At 39.5% G+C, this 16,970-nt stretch overlaps 1 protein-coding gene across 8 annotated transcripts in view; it reads left to right on the top strand.

Annotated features, from left to right (window-relative positions):
* Nucleotides 1-16,970, top strand: part of pam (peptidylglycine alpha-amidating monooxygenase) — a 402,733-nt gene that overhangs the window by 227,836 nt on the left and 157,927 nt on the right. For all 8 annotated transcript variants that reach the window (XM_039758909.1, XM_039758910.1, XM_039758908.1 and 5 more), the window contains exons 6-7: nucleotides 5,457-5,548; nucleotides 8,191-8,274. In XM_039758909.1, coding sequence (XP_039614843.1) covers nucleotides 5,457-5,548; nucleotides 8,191-8,274 — 176 coding nt within the window. The remainder of the gene's footprint in view (nucleotides 1-5,456; nucleotides 5,549-8,190; nucleotides 8,275-16,970) is intronic.

The raw sequence follows: 16,970 nt of genomic DNA, 5'->3' as shown, positions 1-16,970 counted from the left end.
ATGCTCCACTTAACGAAAGCTGTTTATTGTAGTTTTACTTTTGCTAGAGTTTGTTAGAGCTGCTGCTCTTGTCCTGAGATTTGTGATATTGTAATGTAGAGGATACCTCATTTATATTTCAAGAAGGAAGCCCTAATGCTTCTCCGGAGGAAAAATTGTATAAAAATGTGTTTTCATTACTTTCTGAAACAGTGCAATCGCAGACACAATCCACAGAAATAGCAGATGGGAAAGAACCATTCAACCAGACTAATAAAATAGTAAACAATTTCAGTAGGGGTAAAATCAAGCCATTTTTTGTCATACTGGCATTTAAAATAAAATTGTTTTATGTAAATGCAGCAGAAGAGGAGATTCCATTTTTTTATAAAATATGCAGGCATTTTCCTTAGATATATGCTAATGAAAATCGATGACAATGTTTGCATTTTGTCATATAGAAACCATCTTAATCATTAAGTTTCATTGTCTGAGGATTTTCATATCCATGGTTCTTGCTGCCCCGTTTATTATAGAAAATGTCCCATTATTAATAATGTGTCTTGCAAAGCATTATGGCAGAGTTCTTGTCACAGTTTAAACATAGATGAATGGTTCTAAAGGAAAAGGGAAAGGGTGACAGAAAATATCTTAGACTTAATGAGGTAAAATTGAAGGAAAGACTGAGAGATAGACTAGGACGTAGAACTTCTGCCAAATTTTCTTAATAAAGTAGAGACAGGAATTGTCCACATTGTGTGTTATAGTTGTGGTCTGCATTATAGAGATTCCACATAATTTCCCTTGATTTAGAGCCTAATAGCAGGATTTAGCTTTGGAATTGTTTTGTAAACTTTCTGAAGAATTTGTAGCATTGCAAATCCCTAAATACATTTACAGTATTTTCCCGTAGGTTAGCTGATGATGAATTTGTTTAACTTTAAAAATGTACGGTAGGATGCAAAAGTTTTCGCAACCTTGTTAATAGTCATTATTTTCCTGTATAAATCATTGGTTGTTACGATAAAAAAAGTCAATGTAAGTTAAATATATCATGTAGGAGACACACACAGTGATATTTGAGAAGTGAAATGAAGTTTATTCGATTTACAGAAAGTGTGCAATAATTGTTCAAACAAAATCAGGCAGGTGCATAAATTTGGGCACCGTTGTCATTTTATTGATTCCAAAACTTTTAGAACTAATTATTGGAACTCAAATTGGCTTGGTAAGCTCAGTGACCTCTGACCTACATACACAGGTGAATCCTATAATGAGAAAGAGTATTTAAGAGGGTCAATTCTAAGTTTCCCTCCTCCTTTAATTTTCTCTGAAGAGTAGCAACATGGGGGTCACAAAACAACTCTCAAATGACCTGAAGACAAAGATTGTTCACCATCATGGTTTAGGGGAAGAATACAGAAAGCTGTCCCAGAGATTTAAACTGTCTGTTTCCACAGTTAGGAACATATTGAGGAAATGGAAGACCACAGGCTCAGTTCAAGTTAAGGCTCGAAGTGGCAGACCAAGAATGATTTCGGATAGACAGAAGCGAAATGGTGAGAACAGTCAGAGTCAACCCACAGACCAGCACCAAAGACCTACAACATCATCTTGCAGCAGATGGAGTCACTGTGCATTGTTCAACCATTCGCGCACTTTACACAAGGAGATGCTGTATGCGAGAGTGATGCAGAGGAAGCCTTTTCTCCGCCCACAGCACAAACAGAGCCGCTTGAGGTATGCTCAAGCACATTTGGACAAGCCAGCTTCATTTTGGAATAAGGTGCTGTGGACTGATGAAACTAAAATTTAGTTATTTGGGCATAACAAGGGGCGTTATGCATGGAGGAAAAAGAACACAGCATTCCAAGAAAAACACCTGCTACCTACAGTAAAATATGGTGGTGGTTCCATCATGCTGTGTGGCCAGTGCAGGGACTGGGAATCTTGTCAAAGTTGAGGGACGCATGGATTCCACTCAGTATCAGCAGATTCTGGAGACCAATGTCCAGGAATCAGTGAAAAAGCTGAAGCTGCACCGGGGCTGGATCTTTCAACAAGACAACGACCCGAAACACTGCTCAAAATCCACTAAGGCATTCATGCAGAGGAACAAGTACAACGTTCTGGAATGGCCATCTCAGTCCCCAGACCTGAATATAATTGAAAATCTGTGGTGTGAGTTAAAGAGAGCTGTCCATGCTCGGAAGCCATCAAACCTGAATGAACTAGAGATGTTTTGTAAAGAGGAATGGTCCAAAATACCTTCAACCACAATCCAGACTCTCATTGGAACCTACAGGAAGCGTTTAGAGGCTGTAATTTCTGCAAAAGGCGGATCTACTAAATATTGATTTCATTTCTTTTTTGTGGTGCCCAAATGTATGCACCTGCCTGATTTTCTTTGAACAATTATTGCACACTTTCTGTAAATCCAATAAACTTCATTTCACTTCTCAAATATCACTGTGTCTGTCTCCTATATGATATATTTAACTGACATTTTTTATCGTAACAACCAACGATTTATACAGGAAAATAATTACTATTAACAAGGTTGCCCAAACTTTTGCATCCCACTGTAGTACCAAAACACTTTTGTATAACTTCTTATATTCTTACTTGTTAAGTGAACAATGCTATTATCTCTGACTGTATCAGCTCTGAAAATACAGATTTGTTTTGGAAAAACTGACTTGTTTCATTATAACATGATGATCAAAAATTGATTCACACTGTTTTTTTTTTTTTAATTAACACACTAATGAATAATACTGCCTACCTGCTGCATGACACTTCCTACAGCACTTTTAGCTAGCAGCTTATTTTACCACTGAGATCTAATTAGTGCCATTGGAGGTCTTTTTTTTGCCACTGGCCATCCCAGTATAATACCTTCTCTCCTATAATGTCTCTTTTCACCCTAGCCAGTTATAAAAGACACATTAGCATTGGAACAGTATTTCTTTTTATTATTGCTATTTTATTGTTTATATAGTTGTGGTACTCACAACTATGTAATAGTCTGTACTTTGTTGTTTTTCAATGTTTTCGTATTGAATGTTGCTGCTGAGGCAAGTGAGATCTGTATGTCGGTCTGTCTCTTTTAACCGAAGGTCAACAGATACTCCAGCGATTGGACTGTTTACATTGATTGTAAGACTCCATCCATACTAAGATGCATTCCCATATCAGAGATATTAAAATCTAAGAAAACAGGTCAGGTTAGGTCTGGGAGCATGCATTGGTATATAGCTTATTGCCACACCCACCACACAACAAAACAGCCCGGGATCCTGGTTGGCAATCCCCCAGGCAGACATGTGGTCCAGTCCCACCCTCCAGAAATGACCATCTATCTTCTGCAGCCAGGTGTTACGTGGGCGTCCCCTTGGCCTAGTACAACCACTCGGGTCCTCAGCAATGAGAATCCTGTGAGCTGGATCGGCCTCGGGGAATCGTGCCACATGGCCATAGCGCTGTAAGTGATGCTCCCTCACAATGCAAGTAATGTGCCTTATTCAGGAATCAATGAGCAATTGCTCATTCAACACAAAGCCAAATGAGCGTTACCCAAGGATTCTCTGAAGAGATACAGTACTGAAGAATCCAGCTTTTGTCTCAGGTCACTGGATAGCGTCCATTTCTCACAACCATATAACAAGACAGGACTCTAAAGACTTGGACCTTCTTTGTTTTGCATAGATAACGGGAGCGCCACACACCCCTTTCCAGCGACCTCATGACCCCTCATGCTCTCCAAATCTGTCTATGGACTTCATAGGAAAAGTCACCAGAGACAGTTTCATAGCCTCCATTGACTCCACAAAGACCACAGCATCGTCAGCAAAGTCAAGATCAGTGAGTCTTTCTTCACCAGCAGATGCCCCACAGTTGCTGGACCCCATGACCTTGCCCAACACGCAGTCCATGCAAGCATTGAACAGTGTAGAAGCAAGAACACACCACTGATGAACCCCAGGATCAACTAAGAAAAACGCAGAAGTTCTGCCTCCACTCTGCACAGTACCAGTGTACAGGCTGGCCATGATATCCAGAAACCTTGCGGGGAACCCATGTAGTCTCAGGATGTCTCACAGGGACATGCATCTTAAAATTAAAAAAAAAATACACCAATTCATTCAGAGTTGTAAACCTTGCACTAGCTTCTTGTACATAACATACTTTAATACAAAATATAAACCATATAATCCTGTTTAGGGGTGCTGTAGGGGGTGATGAGCCTATCCTTACAGCAGTGTGTGCAAGGCAGAAGCTAAATTCTTTACTGACACTTGCATGGGATGTATTTCAAGTTGCCTCTTAAGTTAATAGAAAAAGCATTGAGATGTAAGATCTAGACTACTGAAGCAGCAAAGCTAACAACTATAATTATTTGCTCTCTCTCCATTTATACAGACAGTAATAATTTCTTACAAACAAAACTGTAATGCAATAAACCTTTAGAAGAATGATGCATCAACCTAGGATATGACAAGGTATATTAACATTCTGAAATGTTTTATTCCTAGGATAAATTTATGTTGCAGGATAAATCTGCTAAAGGTTACTTATTCAGGGGTTCTGTGTAGACTGTTGAAGATTCTGAGTTTGTAAAATTTTCTATAGTGATTATGTTAATACTATACCTACCAATATGAAATTACACTCCCACAGTCCAACCTATTGCAGCTTATACATTCAGTTTCACATACTGAATTAATTTTTTTACTTTCTGAAATTGCCTATTCAAATGCAAGATTCTTGGAGGAACAAGAGGTTATCTTAGCAGCATTGGATGCAATGTAGGAACCAGCCATGGATGAGACTCCTGTCCATTAAAGGGTGTGCAGGTTCATTCACAAATAGTCACTCATGGAAGACAGGCTTAGAGTTGTCTTTTAGAAGTTGGAGGAAATGTGTACCCAGAAAAAACTGTAGACATTTAAAGGACCTTGTATAGTGTCCAGGCTGGAATAGCGAGACCTAGGACTCTGTGCTAACCACTTCACCATTGTTCATAATTGTACCATTAAATTTAAAGTGTACCACTAATTAGACAGGTTCAGAGCTCTGTATATATTTACAAACAAATATTTAATACACATGGATACAGTAATTACATACTTTATGTGCATTTTAATATTTTGCTGCCTTTAATGTTCTTAACATTCGCAGTTTTGTTAATTTAGGTAAATGCGAGCATAATACAAACTAAACTAATGCCAGTTGTTTACTGAGAAAATCAGAGCAGAACTTAAGCTTATGTGTTACATAAAGCACATCCACTTTATAACTAATAGATGTATTTTAGCATATTATAGCCATTGACCCTAAAAACCTATCATGATTTATTATGAGAATTTATGGATATTATACATTCTGTGGTCATACTACATTCTGGACCATAACTTAATGACTTAAGAGTTACTGGTAAATGCATCAATCTTTTTAATTTACTATCTCACTAACAGGGACTGTGGTGGCATTGAAGGGACTTGTAAAGACACTGCCAATATTATTTATGCTTGGGCAAGAGATGCTCCTCCAACCAAACTACCCAAAGGTATGTTTTTTTTAAACTATTGTTTGATGGCAGCAGAGTGTAATGAATCTTTTTTTTTATGTGCTTTAAATTTTAATTAAATAGCAAAAACCTTTCAATAAATGTAATAATTAGACATTTGTAATGTTGCAAATGCATTGAAATACAAATTGTGAAATAATTTTCTATTTTGTAAAAGTCTGATTTTTTTTCATGGAAGTGAATTAAATATTGTGAGATTAAGTGAGTTATTCAAATCTTGATTTATTTATTTTTTCCACAAAATGTAAAAAACAAATGTAAAAGCATTATACACTTGGGAGGACTTTAGCATATTGTCTAACCTATATGTTTATACTGTAAGTGAATGAACACTGTGGCTGACGTGGGTTTTTAGTAACTATTCAGCCTTTTCCTTTTTCACATGTAGTAAGTAGTATTTTATTAGTACCTGAAATGTTTTTTACCCTACGATAATCAAAAAGGTTAATTTTAAGTCTTACCCTACCTTATTGTACATTGTTTTGAGTGATTTACTTACTTACTTTAATTTACTTATTTACTTTTTTGCCCCCCAAGGGGAAATGTAGGCATTACAGAACCCAAATTATACTTCTGGCTTAGTTGAAGAAAAAGAAAGGTATCAGGGTGGTGCATTATAAAGTCATATTTTTTATTGATAGTGTGATGGGAAGCTTCTACTATATAATAAAACACTAAGGTCTGTATTTGTTTCTGTCCTGTCCAATAAAGAAATCTAATTGGTCAGTTTGGCTTTGGTAACTCAAATCGAAAGAGGAAACGCAAGTGGGCGATACAGCTGAAAGAGTAAAGATGTAAGAGTTAGACTAAGTGGCACTGTCAGACGAGAATTATAAAGCCAGACAGGAGGTGAGCAAGGAACCTTGAAATGACAGAATTTGAGAAGCAGGCTTTATGGGAATGCACTCGACAAAGGGAACACTGAGCAAGAGAGGTTCAGATACACAAGCATACTAAGGAAAAGTGTAGGTATAACATATATGTTTACATTTATTCCATCATCTTCCTTTGACAGGTAATGTGCCTAGAACTTATAAAGGCCATAATTGAACTGCCCCCTTTATCAGCTTGTTGATTTTTGTGGGCCTTCCTTGAAGTGACTGTATCCACCCACTACACCCCCACCCCCACCTTCTTCCTCTTTTCCCACTTCTATGTGGGGGTTGATCTGTCTGATTAACCTTCTTCATACAGTTCAACTCTGCACCTCCTCTCCAGTGAGACCCTTTTCCTTCAAATCTTCCTTTACTCTATCCATCGACCTTCACATTAGCCTCCTTACTCTTTTGCCCACATTTCACATGTTCATACCACATGAACCTACTTTCCTGTACTTTCTCAGATATCTGCCCTAATGTTTTCATATCCCTGATTGCTTTATTTCTTATTCTGTCCTTTTTTTGTACTTCCACCCATCCATTTAAACCAACTACCGCACAATACAGAATATCACACTGGCTCTAACACCTTAAAGAACATATGAAGGATGTTGCTATGCACATTAAGGTATTACAGCTCCCTAAATAAAGAGGCTGTTCTGCCATTCTGTTATAGTGCTTCCATGATAATGGACCAGTCCAGCTTGTTATTGTTATTTTCTTCTAAGTATTTATAGCAGGACTCCACCTTCTCATCCATGCTGTGGGAGTAAGAGGCCCCTTGTTATGACAAAAGTCAATGACCAGTTCCTTGATTTTGCTAAGTTTAAATTGCATATAATTCTACTTGCACCAAGAAACAAAGTTCTCAGAATGACTCCTATACTCTCTGTCATGCCACTTGACTGTACACCCCATTAATGCAGAATCATCAGTAAATCTCAACAGGTGACATAACCTAGTGTTATATTTATATCTGATGTTTAAAGTGTGAACAGAAGAAGACATTACTGTTTCATTTGATGCTGCAGTGTGCTTACAGGGGTGCCAGAGACACAGACCATGAACCTCACAATTGTCCTTCGTCGTGGTTACCATTGGCTCACCCACCTTCATATTCCCTGAGGTTACCCTTTAACTGAGATGTCTAAATGCCATTGGAAAGCAGAGAAACATAATCTTCATAGTGCTGCCAGCTTAACCAGCCTTGGGGAGTAAATAGATAATTATATCTCTCACTCCAGTCTTTCCTCAGCAGGTAGACTGCAATGTGCCCAAATGGTTTTTCAAAAGAGGACTTGTATAGTGTAGTGGGACCAGCCTCTCGAAGGTTTTTAAGATTTGTGACATAAACATCATCTGTCTGTAGTCATAAGGTACACAAGTGATTGTAAAATGCATGTGTTCTTGGGTACTAGAAAAGAAAATATTTTCCACAGCAGAAGTACTTTGTGAAGCCTCAGTGATAGACTGAACAGGTAACAGAGGATTCCACAAAGTTGGGCAGCACAGGCTTTCAGTACTAAGTGTATCTAGTTTTGTAGTTTCTGTGATTAAAAAATACTGTGAACCTATAAAGATCATTGTCTAAGAGGGGAAACTGGCACCTGTTTGTCATTAATAATAATAGCAGTTATCTTCTGTGAAGTCAATGTTGCACCCCAAGCAATTTATCTTTTTTTGCTAAGAACATGCATTTTATTACATAACCGATTTACTTTTTATGCATTTTTCCTTTCCCAGATGTTGGATTTAAAGTTGGTGGTGATACTGGAATTACAAACTTAGTGCTTCAGATTCATTATGGAGATGCTTCTGCATTTAAAGGTAAGTTATCATTTATAGACCATATAGCAGTACTGAGTTTGAATTATTTATTTGTAGAAGTAGTTTCTTTACATTGGTTGTAGGCATGTATTGGAAGTTTATCTTGACTTTTATTTTTATTAGTTAAAATGGCCTTTATTTTTTATAGTACAGATTAGAATGCCTACTTTATCTAAGCAAATTTCCGATTTGCAGTCACACAATGCATTTTGGCCTAGATATCTACTTTGAACAAGACAGGCGTTGCTTGTGATTGCACTTAACCAATGATAGTTCTCAAAACTGTGGCTTGACTAAAATGGCATATTTTTAATACATTTAAAATAAAAAAGAAACAATTTGTATACACTGATATGTGAAATATAAAATGTTTCAAATAAAAATGATTCTGTAGAGACGTGATTTCATTTTCATCTGATTGCCATACTTCCAACTAAAACTGTATGTATGCTCTGTCCGCCAGTGACTTTGTTCACCGGATATTTTAATGGAAGTTTGCCATGTGGTTGGCTCATTTGAACTTATTTTCCCAGTGCCCCGTTATGATTTGTGAGGCCAGCGTGACATCACAATGCTGTAGCAACCGTGCATGATACTTTAACCAGATGCATACTAGAAAATCGTTGCCAATCTGCTTTTGGCATGAATGATGTCACAACTAGCCTTCCACTCACAAAAAAACCTTGTAGTACCCTATTTGCATTGCTGGCAGAGCAGTGCTGCTTGCATAGTTAGTCATGTGCTACAGCTAAAATCTGAAAGAATCCCTCCACTTCCCCCTCCCCAAGAAAGAAAACACGTGACCCTGTGAAATAATAATAATAAAAGATTCATTACTGTTTACAAATCATTCCTATCTTGTTCATGGAAGAAAAATGTGCAAAGTATCTGCACCAAGGCTAGATGTGAGGGGTTACTCTTCCCACACAATAATGCAGACTCATTATAAATGCCCCACTCAAAATGCTGGCTGATGAGCATCCCCACACTTTGACCATGATGTGGTAAACTCCAAAGGGACCCAGCCATCATCCCTCACTCGCTGCTCTTTGATGGTAAAAGGTCAGTACGCTAACAGAGTCTAGAAAACTCACTCACTGCCCCACCAGTTTTCGATCACTCCACTTTAAAGTCCAGTTCAAAAAGTAGCAGTTAGCACTTCTGCCTCACAGCTGACATTTTTGGCCACAGTAATATACTGCATAGTTACTAGGTGCTTCCCACATATTCAAGGACAATTAAAACACCCTTGCACCATTATAATCCACTCAAAACTAGTTCAGTTCCTCCTTACCTATTGACTTCAATGCATGTCACAGAGTTCCCTTATTACTAGTAATTGCTATTGGTTATTGCAATGAACTTGAGTTCCCTAATGCAAATCCTTTGCTCATTTGTTGGAAAAGCATTACACATCTTCCAGTTTCTGTACAATTCTTATTTTATTAACATTGCTTGAAGTATAACAAGTTACAGTTGAGCTTACTCATGCAGGAAATCTGCAAGGTTAGTTTTTGTAATGGAAAATGTTTTCTACCTAATTATAATTTAATTCAAATGTCAGTATCATAGTAATATACAGGTCTAAATTATATATAGCAAATCACATAATTAAAATTCTGATTGTCTGCTCTCATGTTCCTTCTTAACTTAAGGTGAATATGAAGTGCACAATTCCCACAATTGTGGCAGTTTAGATTGGCCCTGTTTGAAGCAAGTTAATTCCAAGGGAATACTATACTCGTTATTTCTTGTTTAACTACAGTACATACTATGTGCAGATTTGTTTTTTTTTATCCAGCTTATCATAGTAATTGTCTGGTTGAAGTTGAATCCTGGGACTGGAATTCGCCCAAGGTGGGATGCCTGTCACACATATAGTCACATATATGTGTAAAGCACATATTTTTCAGCAAGTTTGAACCAACACATATAACTTCTGCTATTATTTTCCCATGTTAGATTAGATAGATAGATACTTTATTAATCCCAAGGGGAAATTCACATAATCCAGCAGCAGTATATTGATACAAAAACAATGTTAAATTAAAGAGTAATAAAAATGCATGTAAAAACAGACAATAACTTTGAATAATGTTAGCATTTACTCCCCCGGGTGGAATTCAAGAGTTGCATAGTGTGGAGGAGGAACGATTTCCTCAGTCTGTCAGTGGAGCAAGACAGTGACAAAAGTCTGGAGATGACACTGTTCAGTGGATTCTTCATGATTGACAAGAGTTTGCTTAACACTAGAATTACCAGAGCCTACGAAAAAACTCGTAATTCCGTCCCACCTTAAACTGCTTCTTAAATCCCTTCACACCTCTCCGCCAGCGTCCTTTGTCTTCTAAATGTGCTGATAAAGAGAAGCTAGGTGCAGCCGGCTATTCCATCCCCCCACCAATTTAGAACGTGCACGAACTTCTCTCAGCTCATGCCTTGATTGAGTATCTGGGAGTGAAGTGGAGTTTTAGAGTGGAAATAATAGATCGTTATTTGGAACACACGAATTTCATGTCTGTTCCGTTTCTACAGTAATCTGTGTCAACACATTGTTAAAACAGAAACGTTTTTTATATTCTAGTAGTAGATGACAAAATGTAGGCATAAACTATATAATGTATGAAGCCTAAAGTCCTAATAGCAAAGAAACATTTTCACAAGAATAACACTGTACTGTATTCTTGCTTTCTTTTTTCTTCGGTTATACAGGTAGTTTTGAATAAAAGTGCACTTGTTTTGTTTGCGAAATGAAGTGTCTGCGTGCACTTTTCGTGGCATTACACATGTATTTTTTGAGCATGCCCGTTTGAGCAGTATAAAAAGTATTGAAAAGTATAACAAAATAACGGGCAGATGGGGAGTGTCTGATGATTGCATATAGCGCCGAACTTACTGCTCTTTACTATTCTCTCCTCTGCGTGCCCTGGAGTACAAAAGAAACAGAATACAGACGCTATAACTCTGCGTTGTACCACGATGCATACTAACGCCCCACCGTTCTGACACACAGGCGCTGGCGAAGCTGCCTTCTTCGTATCTCACCGTCACTTGATTTTCTTTTTATTCAGTTTTATTGAGTTTTCCTGCCAGTCCCCGCATGTTGCTGTATGCTGGATATTTTCACATGTATTGTCTCTTTCTTTCAGGTGTGTAATAGAAACCACAGCATAGAGAGAAGTGTGTACATTGCTTCTTACAGGAAAAGGCGATGGAAAAAGTGCACTTGAATAAAAGTGCACTTTTGTTATACTTTTACACCAATATATGTTCCTGTGTTTGAACGACACGGGCAGATGGGGAGTGTCTGATGATTGCATATAGCACCGAAGTTACTGGTCTTTACCATTCTTTCCTCTGCATGTCATGGAGTACAAAAGAAAAAGCATACAGCAACATGCGGGGACACTCAAGAAAACTGAATAAAAAGAAAAGCAAGTGACGGTGAGATACGAAGAAGGCAGCTTCGCCAGCGTTTGTGTGTCAGCGTTTGTGTTTGGCGTTAGTATGCATCGTGGTACACTGCAGAGCTATAGCGCGTCTTTAGTGAAAACAGCCGTGTCAGATGGGGTTGTATGGATTGATTCTGAACGCACTGAGAGAATGAAAAGTGAATAAAAAAGCTAACCTTTACAAGGTTCATAAATTGCACCGGCTGTTACAGACTGAAATCAAACGTATGCTTTTATTCCAAAACAGTAAGAATAAGAGCAGTTTACTTCTCAAAACGGAGGGGCGCAGGATCGAACTCGTGACCCCTTGATTCCCAAGCGGGGGCTGAGTCTATTGAACCACGGAGACAATTACAATAAAGTGGTGTCAATGTCGCATGTTAAGGCGGCTTTTTGTTTCTGCAGCTATATTTTTGAATAAAAGCGCAATTGTGTTATTCTTGTGAAAATGTTTCTTTGCTATTTGGACTTCAGGTTTCATACATTATTTAGTTTATGCCTACATTTTGTCATCTACTACTAGAATATAAAAAAACGTTTCTGTTTTAACAATGTGTTGACACAGATTACTGTAGAAACGGAACAGACATGAAATGCGTGTGTTCCAAATAATGATCTATTATTTCCACTCTAAAACTCCACTTCACTCCCAGATACTCAATCAAGCTGAAGTTCGTGCACGTTCTAAATTGGTGGGGGGATGGAATAGCCGGCTGCTCCAAGCTTCTCTTTATCAGCACATTTAGAAGACAAAGGACGCTGGCAGAGAGGTTTGAAGGGATTTAAGAAGCAGTTTAAGGTGGGACGGAATTACGAGTTTTTTCGTAGGCTCTGGTAATTCTAGTGTTAATGCCAGTCGCTCTGCTACAGATGTCAAACTGTCTAACTTTATTCCTACAATAGAGCCTGCCTTCTTAACAAGTTTGTCCAGGCGTGAGACATCCTTCTTCTTTATGCTGCCTCCCCAGGACACCACCGCGTAGAAGAGGGCACTTGCCACAACCGTCTGGTAGAACATCTGCAGCATCTTATTGCAGATGTTGAAGGATGCCAACCTTCTAAGAAAGTATAGTTGACTCTGACCTTTCTTACACAGAGCATCAGTATTGGCAGTCCAGTCCAATTTGTCATCCAGCTGCACTCCCAGGTATTTATAGGTCTGTACCCTCTGCACACAGTCTCCTCTGATGATCATGGGGTCCATGAGGTGCCTGGGCCTCCTAAAATCCACCACCAGGTCCTTGGTCTTGCTGGTGTTCGGGTGTAAGTGGTTTGAGTCACACCATTTAACAAAGTCTTTGATTAGCTTCCTGTACTACTCCTTCTGCCCACTCCTGATGCAGCCCACAATAGCAGTGTCATCAGCGAACATTTGCAGGTGGCAGGACTCCGAGGCGTATTGGAAGTCAGATGTATATAGGCTGAACAGAACCGGAGAAAGTACAGTCCCCTGTGGCGCTCCTGTGTTGCTGACCACAATGTCAGACCTGCAGTTCCCAAGACGCACATATTGAGGTCTGTCTGTAAGATAATCCACGCTCCATGCCACCAGGTGCGAGTCTACTCCCATCTCAGTCAGCTTGTCCCCAAGGAGCAGAGGATGAATGGTGTTGAAGGCGCTAGAGAAGTCCAATAACATAATTCTTACAGCACCACTGCCTCTGTCCAAGTGGGAGAGGGATCGGTGTAGCATATCGATGATGGCATCCTCCGCTCCCACCTTCTCCTGGTATGCGAACTGCAGAGGGTTGAAGGTGTGGCGGACCTGTGGCCTTACGTAGTGAAGCAGCAGCCGCTCCATGGTTTTCATCACATGTGGCGTCAGAGCAACAGGCTGGAAGTCATTTAGCTCACTAGGACGTGATACCTTTGAGACTGGGGTGATACAAGATGTTTTCCAAGGGACTCTCCCCTGTTCCAGGCTCAGGTTGCAGATGCGCTGTAGAGGACTCCCCAGTTCCAACGCACAGGCCTTCAGCAGTCGTGGCGATACACCATCTGGACCCGCTGCTTTGCTGACACGAAGTCTCCTCAGCTCTCTGCTCACCTGTGCTGCTGTAATTTTGGGTGGGGATGTCTCACCTATGCTGGTATCAGCAGAAGGTTGGTTGGAGGATCAAGTACTCCGAGGTGAGAGTGGGTTAGGGTGGTCAAACCTGTTAAAGAAGTTGTTCATTTGGTTTGCTCTCTCCACGTCTCTCTTGATGGTGACACCCCGCTTCAAGCTGCAGCCAGTGATAATCTTCATCCAATCCCAAACTTCCTTCATGCTGTTATTCTGAAATTCTGCTCCAGCTTTCTCCTGTACTGCTTTTTTACCGCCCTGAGCTGGACTTGGAGTTCCTTCTGCACGTGCTTCAGCTCATGCTGATCACCGACTTTAAAAGCCCTTTTCTTCTGGTTCAAAAGGCCCTTGATGTCACTTGTAATCTGTGGCTTGTTGTTAGCATAGCAGCGTACTGTTCTTACTGGAACTACAATGTTCATACAGAAGTAGATGTAATCAGTTGTGCAGTCAACAGCCTCTTCAGTTTTCTCAGTATGTGACCCCAGCAGTACAGGTGCCGGTCATAAAATTAGAGTATCATGACAAAATTGATTTATTTCAGTAATTCCATTCAGAAAGTGAAACTTGTATATTAGATTTATTCATTACATACAGACTGATGTATTTCAAATGTTTATTTCTTTTAATTTTGATGATTATAACTGACAACTAATAAAAGTCCCAAATTCAGTATCTCGGAAAATTAGAATATTGTGAAAAGGTTCAATATTGAAGACACCTGGTGCCACACTCTAATCAGCTAATTAACTCAAAACACCTGCAAAAGCCTTTAAATGGTCTCTCAGTCGAGTTCTGTAGGCTACACAATCATGGGGAAGACTGCTGACTTGACAGTTGTCCAAAAGACAACTATTGACACCTTGCACAAGGAGGGCAAGACACAAAAGGTCATTGTTAAATTTCCTTTGGAAATCAAGGTCCCAGAGTCTGGAGGAAGAGAGGAGAGGCACAGAATCCACGTTACTTGAGGTCCAGTGTAAAGTTTCCACATTCAGTGATGATTTGGGGCGCCATGTCATCTGCTGGTGTTGGTCTGTTGTGTTTTCTGAGGTCAGAGGTCAAGACAGCCATCTACCAGGAAGTTTTAGAGCACTTCATGCTTCCTGCTGCTGACGAACTTTATGGAGATGCAGATTTCATTTTCCAGCAGGACCTGGCACCTGCACAAAGGGCCAAAACTACCAGTACCTGGTTTAAGGACCATGGTATCCCTGTTCTTGATTGGCCAGCAAACTCGCCTGACCTTAACCCAATAGAAAATCTATGGGCTATTGTGAAGAGGAAGATGCAATATGCCAGACCCAACAATTCAGAATAGCTGAAGGCCACTATCAGAGCAACATGGGCTTTCATAACACCTCAGCAGTGCCACAGACTGATCGACTCTATGCCACACCGCATTGCTGCAGTAATCCAGGCCAAAGGAGCCCCAACTAAATATTGAGTGCTGTACATGCTCATACTTTTCATGTTCATAACTTTCAGTTGGCCAACATTTCTAAAAATCCTTTTTTTGCATTGGTCTTAATTGATATTCTAATTTTCCGAGATACTGAATTTGGGACTTTCATTAGTTGTCAGTTATAATCATCAAAATTAAAAGAAATAAACATTTGAAATACATCAGTCTGTGTGTAATGAATGAATCTAATATACAAGTTTCACTTTTTGAATGGAATTACTGAAATAAATCAGCTTTGTCATGATATTCTAATTTTATGACCGGCACCTGTATATCCCAGTCTGTAGTTCCAAAGCAGTCTCTCAGAGCCTGCTCTGCCTCAGGGGACCACTTCCTGAATGATCGTGTGGTTGTAGGTAGCGCCTTCACTCTCGGTTTGTAGTGAGGCTAAAGCAGAACCAGGTTATGATCTGCTTTCCCAAGCGCAGGCAGCGGGGTGGTGCTGTATGCGTCTTTAACGTTTGCATACAGTAGGTCAATAGTCCTATTTCCCCGGGTGTTACAGTCCACATACTGGAAGAAGGCAGGTAATGTTTTATCCAGCGTTACATGGTTAAAGTCTCCAGAGATTAGCACAAGCGCCTCAGGGTGCTGCGTTTGTAACTTAGCAACTGCAGAATGGATGATGTCACTCGCTATCTCTGCGTTCGCTTGAGGGGGGATGTAAACAATGACAACAATCATGTGTCCAAACTCACTGGGCAAGTAATAGGGACGCAGACTTACGGCCAATGGTTCGATGTCCCTGCAGCAATTGGAGATTTTAACGTTTATATGTCCAGAGAGGGATTCCTCCTCCTTTTCGCATCTCACAGGTATTTGTGTCTCTATCTGCTCTAACTGTGCTAAACCCGGGTAGCTCCACGTTAGCATCTGGGATGATAGTTGTTAGCCACGTTTCACTAAAACAAAGCTGCATTCTCTGTAGGTTCTGACGTTTTTCACCTGCACAGCCAGTTCGTTGATCTTATTTGGTAGTGAGTTCACATTTCCAAGGATCACAGAAGGCACCGACGGTTTATAACTTCATTTTCTCTCAAGCTGCTTGGCTTTTATCTTATCTTTGCACCGGCTTGGCTACCCTGATATCATCTTCTTACCTCGTCAGGTAAATAGGGAACCACACCGGCGTGGGCATTTCTTCTCAGTGCTTTAAGTTGACTATTTGAATAGGCGAGTCTCGGCATGTAATATCATATCTATCTATCTAGCTATCTATCTATCTATCTATAAAATCCAAAATCTGTCTATATGTTTGTCCGCTTTTCACAAGAGAACTATTTAACAAAATTATATTGTTTTTTTTTTATAATTTGTTTGAACATTCCAGTTGATGATATGACTTATCTCATTGCACTAAGTATCATAGTTTGCTTGCGGTACTGATTTATTTGCTCAAATCCGAGATAGAGGCTGCGGGCTGAGGGGAAAGGGGGCTTTGAGATTTTAAATGAAGAAAAAACACTGGGCACTCAAAAGCATTGTAAAAAAAAAAAGGATAATTTTATGAGTTGCAGTATTGCACAATGGTAAGTGCTTCAAGTTTATGATTACTTTTAATTCCCATGCCACATCAAAAAACAACTTGTATACCTTGACTTGAATGCAAATTAACAAGAACATTTCTAGAAAAATGATGTACAGATAGCCACAGCTATTGTGACCTTGTGTTAAAAATAGAATGTCTAATATGCATAGCTGGATACTCATCCCT

The sequence above is a fragment of the Polypterus senegalus genome, chromosome 7, assembly GCF_016835505.1.
Source record: "Polypterus senegalus isolate Bchr_013 chromosome 7, ASM1683550v1, whole genome shotgun sequence".
NCBI classification, from domain to species: Eukaryota; Metazoa; Chordata; class Cladistia; order Polypteriformes; family Polypteridae; genus Polypterus; species Polypterus senegalus.
This window is presented reverse-complemented; position numbering and strand designations above follow the sequence as displayed.